This window comes from Eptatretus burgeri, chromosome 9 (assembly GCF_056783735.1).
Source record: "Eptatretus burgeri isolate ZD-2024b chromosome 9, Ebu_testis_v1, whole genome shotgun sequence".
In the NCBI taxonomy this organism is placed as follows: Eukaryota; Metazoa; Chordata; class Myxini; order Myxiniformes; family Myxinidae; genus Eptatretus; species Eptatretus burgeri.
Window position 1 is genome coordinate 102,992,720 of NC_140969.1, and position 18,236 is coordinate 103,010,955.

The 18,236-nt window shown below is 39.7% G+C and overlaps 1 protein-coding gene and 1 long non-coding RNA gene across 2 annotated transcripts; both read right to left on the reverse strand.

Moving 5' to 3' along the window:
• Positions 1-549: 549 nt before the first annotated feature.
• On the reverse strand, positions 550-4,557 carry LOC147020778 (uncharacterized). The gene is made up of 3 exons (XR_015062111.1): positions 2,602-4,557; positions 2,179-2,280; positions 550-1,424 (listed from the first exon to the last, which is right to left on the reverse strand). It is a non-coding gene; the product is annotated as an uncharacterized LOC147020778 (long non-coding RNA).
• A 1,827-nt stretch (positions 4,558-6,384) lies between these two features.
• On the reverse strand, positions 6,385-17,762 carry LOC147020779 (ubiquitin carboxyl-terminal hydrolase 17-like protein 5). The gene is made up of 8 exons (XM_085893808.1): positions 17,609-17,762; positions 10,362-10,449; positions 8,882-8,949; positions 8,202-8,272; positions 7,930-8,012; positions 7,614-7,725; positions 7,237-7,377; positions 6,385-6,573 (listed from the first exon to the last, which is right to left on the reverse strand). The coding sequence occupies exons 1-8, from the start codon at positions 17,760-17,762 to the stop codon at positions 6,385-6,387; spliced, it is 906 nt and encodes a 301-aa protein (XP_085749934.1).
• Between the last annotated feature and the right edge of the window lie 474 nt (positions 17,763-18,236).

The following is an 18,236-nucleotide window of genomic DNA, read 5'->3' on the forward strand; positions in this document are numbered from 1 at the left end:
GACATGTTTCTTTGGAGAATTGTTGGCCATTGTTGGTCAGACTTTATGTACAACGAGCGGTTGCTGAGAGAGATTCAGATGAGATTTGCTTTCTGTATAGTCCGTGAGCGTCACCTGCTGCTGGATGGACATGTGGCTCATTTTCCCGACACTGATCCTGCTCACCACTTTGGACTCGTGAGTAGAGGAGGCCAAAAGGCTGATCACGTGCCTCGTGGTTGCACCAGGTTGATAGGCATCTCAAGGAAATGGGGACGTGCCAGGCATCTGCTGGGGGGGGTAGCCAGACGGAGCTGAAAGTGGACACTGTGACATGCTGCTCCGGCGCATGCTCCCATAACTGGCCTGACCTGACGTTAACTTTTGCAGAGAAATCTGTCAACACGGCTGGTGTATCAGTTTACCACATCAGAAATACCTTTTGGCTCACTGAGAATGTCCATCAATGTTTAAAACCTGTGAATGAATCAGGAGGCAGAAAACATTTCACAACTATTCTTCTCAACAAATGACAACAAAGAACATTCCATGAACTTCGTATTTATTAAAACAACACAATGGTCATATCAGCACAGAGTAAGAAGTGGAGAAAAGAGGAAATTCACACCAGAATAATTTTAATAAAGAAAGACAACTTTGTGAATCCGTTAACACGAAACCATTGACTTTTGGTCGTAACCACTCAAGAGAAATGTTTCGCACAAAAAGATATGAAATAAAACAATGTACGAAAACACTTATCAAGGTAACACTGAATTGGGGGGAAAACAGACAAAACTGGAGAATTTTAAACACATGAACACAAAGATCATCTCAACACCGATAAGAACTCAAGAACCAATCAAATAACGAGATGTCTCCGACTCAAGTTTCATCTCAACACACTGGAGTGTTAATAAATGTACAAAGATGAGTTTCATTCCTTCTTTCATTTCAATGTGAAACACAAGAAAAAACGAGGAGATGACATCTTCAGCATCACAAAGAGTGAGAGCGACTACTTCACACCTGTAGTACACCTGGATTACATTTTTTGAGGAGACACCATCTCCTTACTGGGTGGTCATTGGTTCCTGAAGGAAGCTCATCCGCCCTTTGTCAGGTGCTGTTTTTAGTCTTGACAGGATGACACAGTCACCCTCCACACAAACAAGGCCAGCGAGGGCGGGTCGGTGTTGTCGCTGACATTCCGACCATGCTGCAGGTCGCACTGAGTTACATGTTCACATTGACGGTCCCAAAAGACAGACCTGACGTCGTGTTGCAATAACCAGAAGAGAATTTTCATTCCAGTCGAGTAGTCATGTTAAACATGTCAGGAGATTCACACAGGAGTGTTACAGCCTTGAAAATAAACATCTCTTGGCTTCAATCCTGGGATGGAGACATTGTGGTTCGGTCGAGTCTTCTCAGGGATCGCGAATCTATAAAAAAAATTTTTTTTATATAAATGTCATTTATCCTGAAAAAAACATTGTTTTCAGCGCATGGAGAAATGAATATCCTGCATGTGAAACACCAGGGTGACAGTTTATATCCGTGTCGGGATTCAAACCCAGGTGATGTCATGATCTACCTGTGTATCACAGCAATGGTTTATGTGACGCTTAATATTTCAAAGCTGCGAACCAAGTGTTGTGTCATAAACAGGGTCCAGGGAGTTTGGGAATGAATAAAGGGGAGAACACAGCTCCAGAAGGGGAGAACACAGCTTCAGAAGGGGAGAACACAGCTTCAGAAGGGGAGAACACAGCTTCAGAAGGGGAGAACACAGCTCCAGAAGGGGAGAACACAGCTTCAGAAGGGGAGAACACAGCTTCAGAAGGGGAGAACACAGCTTCAGAAGGGGAGAACACAGCTTCAGAAGGGGAGAACACAGCTTCAGAAGGGGAGAACACAGCCCCAGAAGGGGAGAACACAGCTCGAGAAGGGGAGAACACAGCTTCAGAAGGGGAGAACACAGCTTCAGAAGGGGAGAACACAGCTCGAGAAGGGGAGAACACAGCTTCTATAAGGGGTGAGCAAGTGGAGCATTGTAAGAGAAGCGAGTGAAGCATTCCATGAGGAGTGAGTGGAGCATTCTTCGAGGAGTGAGTGGTGCGCCCCTTTGGTTCGTTCCAGCGAGGAATGTGCAAGGGCAAGGATATTACAAAACGTGCAAGAAGAGAAATATTTTACCAGGATGAACTCCATTCGTCTTTCAAATGTTGAACGGCAGACATCTTGTCTCTCCATCCACATGGAATGAGATATAGAAGACACTGGACACAGCATATTCCACTGGTTGGTGCAAGAACAAAGAATAAGTTCCAATAAAAAATGATTCAAGAAGCATTTACTCTCCTGACATGATCAGATATCCTGAATGAAGAAAGATTCCAGACCAATCGCAGTTCATCTTAGCTTTGTGTATCATAATACTAAAACCACAAGAATCTCATCTGTGAGAGTGATTTGAAATCGATGCTTATCGACATTTACGGATAAAAATCAAATCCTACCAAGGTAATTTATAAATAAATAATAATCCCACTGACAAAAGTACATAAATAAATAAAGAAGAGCGACACACGGTCGGCCCTTTGCTGTTTCAAACCGTACCTGGGTTCCTCTGCAGGTGCCGATCCAGGTACGTTCAATCAGAACACAGCACAAGATGAAGAAGCAATGGACAACCCCAATTTACAGGAGAAGTCACATGGGTTTTCAGCACAAACACAGGACACGTGAATGAAGAAAAGGGAGCGAGATGACAATCCTGGTGTTTATACCATGTTTATAACATCCTCCTGCTGGAATCCCTGTACTCCTTCCTCCATGACGTGACCTTCTAGGCGGTTCACCTGCAACAATAGAATTACACAAACACACGAGGATATGACAAGAAGGGGTACAAAAGGTGACATCTTGTGAGATCATTTCACTTCTGAAAAACTTTGAAAAACAGGATTGTCACAAACATTCCAAGGGGAACTGTACGATCACTTGGAAAACATGGCAAGGAAGGTTCAGATGAAGGGACTCGCACAAGGTTGTAACAATTAGTGAGTGTTTTACCAAATGAGTGTTACAATAGCTCACGATGAAAACCTCTCGTGGAGAAAGATAAACACCATGATGATCCCCAGCAATCTGCATCCATCACAGACTCTTGGAAAATACAAAACAGGAGACAAAGACAAAATGAAGAACCAATTCCGGGAACACAAAATTCTCGTTTGGTGGAACAGAGATGATAATGGAGGTGTCCTGGTGTTTATAACATGGTGTAATTTCAATGTGCAGTTACAGGTGAAAGGAGGACAGCGTTTGCTCAGGTGAAGAAAAGCTTGCAGGTAGACAGGCAGGTAGGCCTCTGATATTCGTGGACCAGAGTGAAAAGGTGTGAATGTGAACAACGATGGGATCATGAGGGTAGTGGGGGAGGGGGGCAAGGTAGTGTGATTGAGCAAGATGTAGGGATGGAGGTGCAGGCTCGATCGGGGTGAGAGGCAAGAGGAAGCCCAATGGTGTTGAGAGGGAAATGTGGAGCAGTTTGTGTGTGTTTCGTACAAAACGATTTATGTTTGGAAACCGTGAGTGTTCTTGGAAAAGTGTTCACACCTGTCAGGACTGGGGTGAAGAGCTGGGTTACTGAATGCTTCGAAGGAGGTCGTACTAAACCTTCGTGGCAGAATAAGCTGAGAGTGCTTACATATTGGCCAGGAAGGTAAAAGTGAAAAAGTGAGTGTGCCTGAAGGAAGATTAGTGTTTGAGACAGATGGAGAAGAAGAAGCGATGGACAACTCCGATTTACAGAAGAAGTCACCAGGGTTTTCAGCACAAACACAGGACACATGAATGAAGAAAAGGGAGCGAGATGACAACCTCCACGTGGTGCTCCTGTTAAATGATATTCAACCATTTTACACTCTGAAGTTATCAGGACTGATGTCATTAACTGACCAATACCACCGACGCACTCGGGACAAACCCGAGCAATGGGGCTCGAGATTGCGAAGCACTAAATAAAGTCCTTTTCAAGGTCAAAAGCCATGGACCACAACTAGACCAGTAGGTCCCTCCTCCACATCCCCCAACTCATTGTTGAGGGGCTGACATTTCCTAATTGTGAGATCCTCGCCAACATCCTGAAGGACTACAACATTGACGTAGCCATACTCCGGGAAACTCATCACGAGGATGACAAAAAGGCTGCAAAGAGAAAGATTGGAGATTAGCTCTCCACCAACTCACACCTGAGGCAGCGACATGGCTGCAGAACCTGGACATGAAACTTTAGCGCAATCCATATTGGTCGTTCACAAGAAGAAAGATGTGAAGAAATAAAACATTAAAATAATTGTTGATGGATATGCAGGCTTAAACATTTCAAAAACAATTGAAATTTAAAAAGTGACGTCATGTCCTGTGAACCAATCCATGAGGATACAGTCTTGGTGGAGGAGGCATTGATGGCTTTGTCGAGCATCTCCACTGTATCCCGACAGGAAAAAAGCTCTGTTGTAAAACAGCCTCAATCTGCCACCACACCGAGGTCGAAATGCCAGGTCAGGTGAGCTGCAATGAGGTGAGGCAACCACAACCATCAATACAAGGCTCAAAACCATGTGAATATCTGTCAGAGCCCAGACTGATGGAATGATACCCGGAAAGGTATGATGGACAATGAGAACGAATACTTCTTGATCGAAGCTCGCTACGGAGGGAAATTTCATTCCGATCGGCTGAACTATCGTCGAGTTATGTAAAAAAATATTAAAATTACTACCATTAGGTCATGACCTTAAAAATTAGGTCAACATCAAAAGACATGATATCAACCCCACCGACTTCACATTCACATTATTGATGTAAAATTTCATTGCGAAAGTTCCAGCGGGCTCCGATATCCAGCTCGGTAATTGATACGGTTTGGGAATTTCGAGTGTAAGGAGTGCAGGAAGAAAATAATGATCATAATAACTTTCTAAATGGGGGTTTACTACTCCGAGGGGTCGAAGAAACTTGTGGTTCCAATTAAAAATAGGGGACGATAATTGCGGAAACAAACCCGACAACAGCAACAAGCCTTCCCCAAGCAAGGGGGAGGCTCAACAAACGATATTTGATGAAGGAGCACACCTGGTGTTCGAGTTGTGCCGGCAGGTGAAGGGGAACTCGGCACAACCTTCCATTCGTTCCTCGTTCTTCATCTTGACTGCATTCACCGGACCCATCGCCAGTGTGTGTGGTCCCTTTCAGTGTATTATTCTTCCTTTCTCTTTTCTTTGTACTCTTCTGCTCCCACAATTCCTCCTCGTCCTCATCGTCACACTCTCTCTTCCTTTTGCTGCCCTTCTCCCGCTGTGGCTCTTGGGGAGCGATTTCCAATGGAGACCTTGATAGGAGGGAAACGGAATGTTGAAGGTCACTTCCATTTGTGATGAAATCATGACCCCCCTCGCCCCATGATGGCTCACATCTTAAAGTCCCAAGCGAGTCACACCTCGTCCAGCCATCTTCCCTCTACAAAGTCAAAATGTTCAGTGTCCCCGAGAGGAACGTGTCCGTCCTTAAGATGGTGTTGAAGTGTTGGGTAGGAGTAATAAAGTGAGTCATAAACAGCAGAGGTGGAGAGTAAGCGGAAACCGAATCTTCTGATCACCAGCAACCGCTGACGAAGGTATTCATTAACCCCTTCGTTAGCATCAGTTGGTGGAGGTTAAAGATCCCACGGTTCCACCACAAAGTGTCCGTGAGCTCTCACCGGTACACTGGACCATTGACAAGTTCCTGCTCGAACCAACAGCCATGCTTCGAGCAATGATGTAACCCAGCAGGCATGTACTGCATCCGAAACGAATGGACCCTTCATCAAGTTGTCATCCTTCCATGTTAATATGCAAATGTACATCCACAGATATATCAATATTTACAGGATTAACAAATACAAGGGAGTTCCTGCACTTCCTCCCGTACATGCTCCGATATCATGACATTGCACAAAGTGATGGAGTTAGAAAGGGGACTCACAGCTCTTGGCAAGAAACGTCACCACGTCCCACATTGGCATCTCCACGACACAACCTCTTGGCCTCTCCTCCATCATGTGTCTCTTTTCTTTTCCTTTTGTTTTTACAAGTAGTGCTGGTGCCGTTCAGATCTTTCTGTACCCTTGGTATGGGGTTGGCATGGTGTTGGCACACACTTGGGAGTGTTGGTAAATGCTTTCCCCTGATCTTGATCTTGATGCGTGGAAGGGTCTTTGTTTGCTTGATACTGCTGAAAGACATATGGACCAAGGCAGGCTTACGGAAAAAGGAAACTGATACATGGAAACATCAGCTCACAGAGACGGGAATTAAAAACAAATAAAATAAATAAATTATTGCGAGAGATGATTTACACACTCACATACCTCGTTGGGAGCTTCACATCTTCTGAATTCTTCCCTTCTGTACCTGTATTCCCATCAAGACCATCAGGTGACCGCACATAGAAGAGGAGATAAGCCTGTTGGTGCATCACCTCGGTCACGTTCACCTTGTTCACGAATGCATCATCCATTTTAAACCAGGTGCCGTGACTCACCTGTGGGGAAGTGCATCAAATATCATCCTTGCATTGTGACAAAAGCTCAACATATCGAAGAACAATTCACTCCTTTCATATTTGTAGTTTGTGGTGGTCGTGACAATGGCTTGGCAAAGTTGATAAGTCTCAATGTCACTGCAGAGCAGAAACGTAAAGCTTATCTTTTACAAAGAGCAAGAGTGTGAGGCCTGTACCATTGTCAGGGATTTGGAACTTCATTACATTGGGCGAGTCGTTGTGTCGATACTCAGTCTGAACTCCACATTTCCACACCGATTGGCAAGGTAAATTAAAACCACCCATTGTTTTACTTACACAAGAGATGATGTTTTGGCGGCACCTACCCTTCTGTGAAGGATCGGACGTAGGATGAGATCGCCTGGTTTCACGCCATTTTACGTCTGTGATGGATAAAACCAAGAACGGACTGGACACTCAACAACTAATAATGTTCCTCATGACCTCATCAAATGTTGTCCATTGTTCACTCAATAGACTCATGAACTGAGGTTCCATCTGGATGGTCACAATGGATAATCAAAATGTGATTCAATCACGTAACCTGAAGAACATGTTCCCCTCGGCCTGGAGGGCTGCTGTACATCCTATTGGACACAACAAGGTCACGCAGCAGATAATGGTCTCACGTGGATCACTCACCTTGACAAAACTGAAATAGTGACCTTTACAACTTCTTTTCCCATGATGGACGAGAACAGCATAAAGGAAGTAGTATCTTGGAGGCCCGTCTGGTTGTGACATGTGGGGACGAAGATTCAGCTTTTCAACATATGGGAAGTTCTGTGGATAAATGATCACGTCATTGGAGGTCAAAAGTTCAAACACCAATTCAGTCCAAATCAGAAAGTCATTGCTGAATTCTAACCAGGTGTATCGAGCATTTTAGAGGTGAAATTGGTGACGTAGTGAGCACCTTGTGGAATGGGGCTTGATGAGGTCTTGGATCAGAAACAAAAATCACATCCGATCGTGTAAGTGTCCTGGTGCACAGGTGTTCCAGATAAGGACAAACGTACCTTTGAGATCTTTCCCCCAGTGACACAGGAAAACCTCTTCAGTGTGAAGGTGAGGACGTTTGGTGGGTCGTAAATTGTGGTAGCCATTGTGGCAGGTCTCTTTGAGTTGCACCTGGAAATCATCACCACAATCCCATCAAACGTGATCATGAGATATATAAACAACACTGGGGGTTCTGGTCACGTGGTGATCAGTCACCAGAAAAGTTGTTTTTTAAGAGACAGATAACTTTGAGAAACGTTTCCATTGTTATAAAGATCTTTCCCTGCACAATGCAGATCAACATTTGGAACAACAGACGAAAGGTGCACCCACCGTTCACAGAAATAAGCATTGTCTCCAAACAGGTCGTCTCTCCTTGAAAAATGCTGAAGGGACTCCTCGATACCCGAAAAATTCTGTGGAAGGACAGGGAAATAGGTCAAAGGTCATGGAATCAGCACACGATCATTATTGTGAAGTTCGAGCACACCCCCCACCACCAGATTTATTTAGTTTATCACTTACATTTGTCTACCTGCACCAGGTCACGGCACGGCGAGTAAAACGAAACGGCAAAAATATTTTATAAAAAACTGAATCCCAACCTCAATATCGAGGAGAACGTCCCTCATCGGCTCGTTCCTGTTCGACTTGTGATGGCAAGTTAAACACTCAACTGATGGAGAAACGGACAATGGTTACCACAACACAGAGAATGTGATAACTGTTGTTTCACTCTTCCATGAGCCTACACTTGTGCATCAACACACTGGTTCGACCTCATAGTCAAGGAGTTTCAGTTTGTACCTTATGGGTTTAAAAACCCATTTATCATTGTCAAAAGATACAAAATATATATTATAGGCATCAACTAGTCCTTAACTAACATGAGAACACACACAAACACACACACACACACACACACACACACACACACACACACACACACACACACACACACACACACACACACACACACACACACACACACACACACACGTGGAGTGGAATTCTAACCAAGAGATTGGCAGGTTCACTGAGAGTGATTCAAATGTGGTCAACGGATTAAAGTACAACCAAGATGGAGTTCATCAAAACTGAACAAATAAATAATGTTGCACACAATAAAACCTGTGTTATGTGATCCCCTTCCAATCAAATAAAAGCGGCCATACTGTACAGGTACCCAATGTGGTATTTACCATTACAGGGTGCTCATGTGTGCATCATCAGTTGGTCACAGAAGGCCGCAAGACGTTTGATCCACTCATTGTGATGGACTCACCTTGTGTTTGTAGGTACCCTTCAAATGTCCGACTGATCACCTTGGACGAACAGCAATGCTGACAGAGGCTGTGAAGTACAAAAGATGAATGTACAAACAGTAAGTCATAAACTCACTGAGTTTGGGGTCTGAGTGTAGCTGGTTACTTCCTCACCAGTGAGTATTCGTGTTTATTGAGTTTTATCCCTGGGGATGGGGATGAAGTTAGCAATAAATCTCAAAATCAAACATTATGCCACCACATCAGGATCCAGCACGAGCTCAACCCTGACTGGTCACGCTGTCCTTCCCTCTCCACTCTCACATACTCTATGTCAGTATTAGTCTGTCTTTGTACTCCCTTCTCATTACTTATCATGTATGTGTGCACCCTGACCATCATATCCTCCCTCTCCACCCTCCAACCCACAACTACTCTAGTACTTTTAACATCTTAACTCCTCCACTATCGACAGTTCTCCGTCGATCATTCCCATATTGTCTTGTCTGATTCATTACTTGCAGGGCTCCCCGGTATAGTTTTATGGGACGTAAAACACTTCCCAAAAAAAACAACAAACATTTCCTTCCCTTGATTGATTAAGGGTGGAAGATAAATATCTGGAGATAAATAGCAAGTTACAAATTCAAGAAGAAATGGAGGTGTCGAATTCAACTGGAATGTGGTGAACAAATGAAACATGGATCGTGACACTCACGATCAAAAGGGAAGTGCTCCAGGAGCTGTTTCATACCTAAAGGTCCCAAAAAATGATCACACCCATGTTCAGTAAGATTATATTAATTACTCACCATATTGGGAATTATCAATCATATCAATTAGTGGTAGTGTACCACAAGGCACTCTCATTATCCTACTAACTCGATGGCGGCTGTGGGGTTGTCAGGTGGCGTCGTTCACTGTCAGGATACGAAAGGTGTGTTATCACAGTGAAAATGGATTAAATCCAGGACAAAGTGGAATCAGCGAATCCTTTTGAGAAATTTGTGAGTTTTGCTTCATCAAGGTTCTGAAAGAGGTGTGATGATAAAACTATTGGTAGTCAAAGGATATGATGTAATTTACAAACATCTTACACTCTTTGTTCGTTCAACCATGTCCTCAGACCTGTTTGGGGGTTCGTGTCATGAGGCACTTTCTACCCTAACCCCCACCCTTCCAAAAGGCAGGAGGGACAATTGACCCCCCACCCCAACCCCTCCCACGTCCCCCATCCCTGGAAGTCACGAAAATATTTGTATCAAACTAAACATCGCTGTGCTGACTTTATTCATAAAGCAAAGGCGGCAAAATGGTGGTGACCTCGCAGCCTGACTGAAAAACACGAGATATGTCCATGAAAAGGGAGAGGGAGACACAATGGATCACATTGAGATCTCCCAGCTGTGGAATCATGAACCTGGAAAAGGTTAGGTTCATAGAAGTTGATAAAACATAAAACAGAATGGATAGAAAAGGAAGAGGATGTGAAGCTCTCACGTATCATCTCGCTGCATGGCATCCAAGAGAAACCCGAGGAACTCGTGCGCGTCTTCCTGATTACCTTGAACAAAATGTTGTGCAATACCTGCAACCATTCAAACAACAATCGAAATGATCTTAAAATCCATTTATCATAAAATCAAAGCAATCTGTGAATTAAAACTGTGCAAGGAGAACACACACACACACACACACACACACACACACACACACACACACACACACACACACACACACACACACACACACACTCCCACAATTGTGACAACTCAATAAAAAAACCTCAACCTCCCCCTGCCAACTCTGTCTCCTCTTCATTCACTGCCACCCCCCCCCCCAGCCCCAGATCCTCAACCTCCCCCTTCCATAGCTGTTACATCTTTACTCTCACCCTCCTCCCATTCAGAAAAGCAAATGGGCATCCCCACGTCGAAACAGTGGAATACGTAAGGCTCACTGTTGCCCAATCAAGTGATCACCGACTTCACAGAAACCCATCACAATTTTAAGAGAAACAAGGAGCTGATACTCTCGGTCCCCCAACTTTTGGGTGGTATGAGGAATCGATCATTATCGAATGAAAGCTAAATCTTGAACTGCTTTTGAAACATCACGTGCACAAGCCAAGTTACTGAGATGGTTTCCAGGGCAACAAAAATCAGCCAATCACAGCCATGATCTCATCACGTTGGGATAATGTCCTGAGGAACATATATCTACAATATGGAAGTTCAACGGTTTTGTAAACATCACGGACACAAAAGTACATGGACGGATGATCGATGATGGATGATTGGTGGATAATTCTACAGGGTTATAAAGTGTAACTTATTAAGGGTTCGAAAGTGTAAATTATAGAGGATTCTGAAGTGTAAATTATAGAGGGTTCTAAAGTGTAAATTATAAAGGGTTCTAAAGTGTAAAGTATAGAGAGTTGTGAAGTGTAAATTATAGAGGGTTTAAAGTGTAAATTCTAAAGGGTTCTAAAGTAAATTATAGAGGGTTCTAAAGTATAAATTCCAAATGCTTCCAAAGTGTAAATTCTAATGTGTTCTAAAGTGTAAATTCTCAATGGTTCTGAAGTGTAAATTCCAAATGGTTCCAAAGTGTAAATTCTAATGTGTTCTACAGTGTAAATTCTAAATGGTTCTAAAGTGGAAATTCTAAAGGGTTCTAAAGTGTAATTTAGCAAGGGTTCTAAAGTATAAATTCCAAATGGTTCCAAAGTGTAAATTATAATGTGTTCTAAAGTGTAAATTCTAAATGGTTCTAAAGTGTAAATTCCAAATGGTTCCAAAGTGTAAATTCTAATGTGTTCTAAAGTGAAAATTCCAAGTGGTTCCAAAGTGTAAATTATAATGTGTTCTAAAGTGTAAATTCTAAATGGTTCTAAAGTGTAAATTCGAATGTGTTCTAAAGTGTAAATTCGAAATGGTTCTAAAGTGCAAATTCTAAAGGGTTTTAAAGTGTAATTTATCAAGGGTTCTAAAGTATAAATTCAAAATGGTTCCAAAGTGTAAATTCTAATGTGTTCTTAAGTGTAAATTATAATGTGTTCTAAAGTGTAAATTCTAAATGGTTCTAAAGTGTAAATTCTAAATGGTTCTAAAGTGTAAATTCTAAAGGGTTCTAAACTGTAATTTATCAAGGGTTCTAAAGTGTAAATTCCAAATGATTCCAAAGTGTAAATTGTAATGTGTTCTGAAGTGTAAATTCCAAATGGTTCCAAAGTGTAAATTCTAATGTGTTCCAAAGTGTAAATTCCAAATGGTTCTAAAGTGTAAATTCTAAATGGTTACAAAGTGTAACTTCTAATGTGTTCTAAAGTGTAAATTCTAAATGGTTCTAAAGTGTAAATTCTAAAGGGTTCTAAAGTGTAATTTATCAAGGGTTCTAAAGTATAAATTCCAAATGGTTCCAAAGTGTAAATTCTAATGTGTTCTACAGTGTAAATTCTAAATGGTTCTAAAGTGTAAATTCCAAATGGTTCCAAAGTGTAAATTATAATGTGTTCTAAAGTGTAAATTCCAAATGGGTCCAAAGTGTAAATTCAAATGTGTTCTAAAGTGTAAATTCTAAAAGGTTCTAAAGTGTAATTTATCAAGGGTTCTAAAGTGTAAATTCCAAATGGTTCCAAAGTGTAAATTCTAATGTGTTCTAAAGTGTAAATTCCAAATGGTTCTAAAGTGTAAATTCCAAATGTTTCCAAAGTGTAAAATCTAATGTGTTCTAAAATGTAAATTCCAAATGGTTCCAAAGTGTAAATTCTAATGTGTTCTAAAGTGTAAATTCGAAATGGTTCTAAAGTGTAAATTCTAAAGGGTTCTAAAGTGTAATTTATCAAGGGTTCTAAAGTATAAATTCCAAATGGTTCCAAAGTGTAAATTCTAATGTGTTCTACAGTGTAAATTCTAAATGGTTCTAAAGTGTAAATTCCAAATGGTTCCAAAGTGTAAATTATAATGTGTTCTAAAGTGTAAATTCCAAGTGGGTCCAAAGTGTAAATTCAAATGTGTTCTAAAGTGTAAATTCTAAAGGGTTCTAAAGTGTAATTTATCAAGGGTTCTAAAGTGTAAATTCCAAATGGTTCGAAAGTGTAAATTCTAATGTGTTCTAAAGTGTAAATTCCAAATGGTTCCAAAGTGTAAATTCTAATGTGTTCTAAAGTGTAAATTCCAAATGGTTCTAAAGTGTAAATTCCAAATGTTTCCCAAGTGTAAAATCTAATGTGTTCTAAAATGTAAATTCCAAATGGTTCCAAAGTGTAAATTCTAATGTGTTCTAAGGTGTAAATTCGAAATGGTTCTAAAGTGTAAATTCTAAAGGGTTCTAAAGTGTAATTTATCAAGGGTTCTAAAGTATAAATTCCAAATGGTTCTAAAGTGTAAATTCTAATGTGTTCTTAAGTGTAAATTATAATGTGTTCTAAAGTGTAAATTCTAAATGGTTCTAAAGTGTAAATTCTAAATGGTTCTAAAGTGTAAATTCTAAAGGGTTCTAAACTGTAATTTCTCAAGGGTTCTAAAGTGTAAATTCCAAATGATTCCAAAGTGTAAATTCTAATGTGTTCTGAAGTGTAAATTCCAAATGCTTCCAAAGTGTAAATTCCAAATGGTTCTAAAGTGTAAATTCTAAATGGTTCCAAAGTGTAACTTCTAATGTGTTCTAAAGTGTAAATTCTAAATGGTTCTAAAGTGTAAATTCTAAAGGGTTCTAAAGTGTAATTTATCAAGGGTTCTAAAGTATAAATTCCAAATGGTTCCAAAGTGTAAATTCTAATGTGTTCTACAGTGTAAATTCTAAATGGTTCTAAAGTGTAAATTCCAAATGGTTCCAAAGTGTAAATTATAATGTGTTCTAAAGTGTAAATTCCAAATGGGTCCAAAGTGTAAATTCAAATGTGTTCTAAAGTGTAAATTCTAAAGGGTTCTAAAGTGTAATTTATCAAGGGTTCTAAAGTATAAATTCCAAATGGTTCCAAAGTGTAAATTCTAATGTGTTCTACAGTGTAAATTCTAAATGGTTCTAAAGTGTAAATTCCAAATGGTTCCAAAGTGTAAATTATAATTTGTTCTAAAGTGTAAATTCCAAATGGGTCCAAAGTGTAAATTCAAATGTGTTCTAAAGTGTAAATTCTAAAGGGTTCTAAAGTGTAATTTATCAAGGGTTCTAAAGTGTAAATTCCAAATGGTTCCAAAGTGTAAATTCTAATGTGTTCTAAAGTGTAAATTCCAAATGGTTCTAAAGTGTAAATTCCAAATGTTTCCAAAGTGTAAAATCTCATGTGTTCTAAAATGTAAATTCCAAATGGTTCCAAAGTGTAAATTCTAATGTGTTCTAAAGTGTAAATTCGAAATGGTTCTAAAGTGTAAATTCTAAAGGGTTCTAAAGTGTAATTTATCAAGGGTTCTAAAGTATAAATTCCAAATGGTTCCAAAGTGTAAATTCTAATGTGTTCTACAGTGTAAATTCTAAATGGTTCTAAAGTGTAAATTCCAAATGGTTCAAAGTGTAAATTATAATGTGTTCTAAAGTGTAAATTCCAAATGGTTCCAAAGTGTAAATTCTAATGTGTTCTAAGGTGTAAATTCGAAATGGTTCTAAAGTGTAAATTCTAAAGGGTTCTAAAGTGTAATTTATCAAGGGTTCTAAAGTATAAATTCCAAATGGTTCTAAAGTGTAAATTCTAATGTGTTCTAACGTGTAAATTATAATGTGTTCTCAAGTGTAAATTCTAAATGGTTCCAAAGTGTAAATTATAATGTGTTCTAAAGTGTAAATTCCAAATGGGTCCAAAGTGTAAATTCAAATGTGTTCTAAAGTGTAAATTCTAAAGGGTTCTAAAGTGTAATTTATCAAGGGTTCTAAAGTGTAAATTCCAAATGGTTCCAAAGTGTAAATTCTAATGTGTTCTAAAGTGTAAATTCCAAATGGTTCCAAAGTGTAAATTCTAATGTGTTCTAAAGTGTAAATTCGAAATGGTTCTAAAGTGTAAATTCTAAAGGGTTCTAAAGTGTAATTTATCAAGAGTTCCAAAGTGTAAATTACAAATGATTCCAAAGTGTAAATTCTAATGTGTTCTAAAGTGTAAATTCTAATGTGTTCTAAAGTGTAAATTCGAAATGGTTCTAAAGTGTAAATTCTAAAGGGTTCTAAAGTGTAATTTATCAAGGGTTCTAAAGTGTAAATTCCAAATGATTCCAAAGTGTAAATTCTAATGTGTTCTAAAGTGTAAATTCTAATGTGTTCTTAAGTGTAAATTCTAAATGGTTCTAAAGTGTAAATTCCAAATGGGTCCAAAGTGTAAATTCAAATGTGTTCTAAAGTGTAAATTCTAAAGGGTTCTAAAGTGTAATTTATCAAGGGTTCTAAAGTGTAAATTCCAAATGGTTCCAAAGTGTAAATTCTAATGTGTTCTAAAGTGTAAATTCCAAATGGTTCCAAAGTGTAAATTCTAATGTGTTCTAAAGTGTAAATTCCAAATGGTTCTAAAGTGTAAATTCCAAATGTTTCCCAAGTGTAAAATCTAATGTGTTCTAAAATGTAAATTCCAAATGGTTCCAAAGTGTAAATTCTAATGTGTTCTAAAGTGTAAATTCGAAATGGTTCTAAAGTGTAAATTCTAAAGGGTTCTAAATTGTAATTTATCAAGGGTTCTAAAGTGTAAATTCCAAATGGGTCCAAAGTGTAAATTCAAATGTGTTCTAAAGTGTAAATTCTAAATGGTTCTAAAGTGTAAATTCTAAAGGGTTCTAAAGTGTAATTTATCAAGGGTTCTAAAGTGTAAATTCCAAGTGGTTCCAAAGTGTAAATTCTAATGTGTTCTAAAGTGTAATTTCCAAATGGTTCCAAAGTGTAAATTCTAATGTGTTCTAAAGTGTAAATTCCAAATGGTTCTAAAGTGTAAATTCCAAATGGTTCCAAAGTGTAAATTCTAATGTGTTCTAAAGTGTAAATTCGAAATGGTTCTAAAGTGTAAATTCTAAAGGGTACTAAAGTGTTATTTATCAAGGGTTCTAAAGTGTAAATTTCAAATTATTCCAAAGTGTAAATTCTAATGTGTTCTTAAGTGTAAATTCTAAATGGTTCTAAAGTATAAATTCTAAAGTAATTTATCAAGGGTTCTAAAGTGTAAATTTTAAAGGGTTCTAAAGTGTAATTATAGAGGGTTCTTAAGTGTAAATTATTGAGGGTTCTAAAGTGCAAATTATAGAGGGTTCTGAAGTGTAAATTCTAATGTGTTCTAAAGTGTAAATTCTCATGTGTTCTTAAGTGTAAATTCTAAATGGTTCTAAAGGGTAAATTCCAAATGGTTCTAAAGTATAAATTCTAAAGTGTAATTTATCAAGGGTTCTAAAGTGTAAATTTTAAAGGGTTCTAAAGTGTAAATTATAGAGGGTTCTCAAGTGTAAATTCTTGAGGGTTCTAAAGTGTAAATTATAGAGGGTTCTCAAAGTGTAAATTTTAAAGTGTTCTAAAGTGTAAATTATAGAATTTGTGGTTGGAGTCAGCTGAACTGTCCCACCAACGGGTCGAACTCGCACACACACACAGCACACACCGGACGCATGCATGGCTCCTTCAACATACGTCGAGATAGCATGATGTTTTCTCCAAAGTGTTATATTCCACAACGGAATATAAATGTGTATTTGTTTTTAAAATCACAGGTGTCAATGAAATAGTTTCTTTGAAAGAAAGTTTCTTCCATTCTCAGGACGATGTTCAGGTAACCATTGTACGGAGCTGCCTTGTGTGCACAGAGTTGTTGAAATGTACGACTCGCATGTAAATGGGAATATTACAGAAATTAACATGTAATTGATCACTTTGCAGTAACATTAATATCACTGTTTGTCCATTTGGCTGAAACAGGTTTAAAATTGAAAAATGAAAACCCTGAAATGCCACGATCGTGGAGGTCGAGTGCTGAAGAGCATCAAAGTCCTGTTCTCCAAGTGTGACGTCAATGATTCAGTAAAAGCTCCACCAGGAACGTTTAACCTTTAACCTTTCCCGGGGGGGGGTGCACACGGCATTCATATAGAAACAGAATCTTGGAGGGGGAAGTGGTGGCAACCAGAATTTGCAATAAAGAGGGGAGGGGGGCACAGCATAATTTTGGAGGGGGAGGGGGCACAAGTATAATTTTTATGGAGGGGGAAGGGGGCACAAGTAGAATTTATATGGAGGGGAGGGGGCACAAGTATAATTTTTATGGAGGGGAGGGGGCACAAGTATAATTTTTATGGAGGGGGAGGGGGCACAAGCATAATTTTATGGAGGGGGAGGGGGGAACAAATATAATTTTTATGGAGGGGGAGGGGGGCACAAGTATAATTTATCTGGAGCAGGAAGGGGGGTACAAGTATAATATTTATAATTAAGGAGGGGCTGTACACGAACATTGTGCGAGATCTTTCACGAACAACAGAATTCCATCCTGGGGGAGTGGGTATTTACCAGTAAACTAAAAACATGGAATGAAAATATTTCAAACTTTACACCCACAAGGATTTGTGGGAAAAGGATCGGTTTCAGTTTTTTCATTCTCACACCCTCAGAATGATGCATTTGTAAACCTGCAATCTAAAAACGGTCAAACAACTCCCAGGATGGAGGGGTCTTGGTGGTGAGTATAGTGGACTATGATGGAGTTGTTGTCGATCAGGATGTGTGGATCATTATTCATGCATCAATGAATCTCCCTGTGACGTTTCTTTCCAGTGCACACGAGCTAGTACTGCAGTATACGATGATAACTCCACCAAACACCGTTAATGATGGTGTTTCACTCTCGTCGGGCACATTGTACTCACTTTGGAGCCGTGAAATGAAGGGCCATGGAAGGAACGGTGCCCTTGTATCTGACATCGCCTTGATGATGTGTTGGCGCATCGTACACAATGTGCATGATGAAGTGTGCTCACCTGCACGTGATAAAAAAACAAAAACTTAATGATCATGCCACTGAATGATTATGGTTGTAGGGTAGGGAAACTAAGTGAAGATATAGATGAACAGGGCGAGGTACACACCATCATCGCCATGACTCCCTGACAGCAGGTGGTTCACCAAGGGTGCTGTGTACGTCAGGCATTGGAGCGTGGCGTTCAAAAAACAAGTGTTACCACCGTTCTTCAAACCTGCCCCAATGCCTCGACTTCTTCGCCACTCCAAGGAGAGCTCACCCGGTGTGTGATGGTCAGGTGTGGGAACATGTCTCCCATTGTGATCGTCATCTGCAGGAAGCAAAACCCAAATATGGTGTCATATACATATATTTGGCATCAACTCCATGATATCACGGTACGAGTTCAACAACACACCGGTGTAGATCCAGAAAGCCAAAAGGAAAACCCACATTTGGTG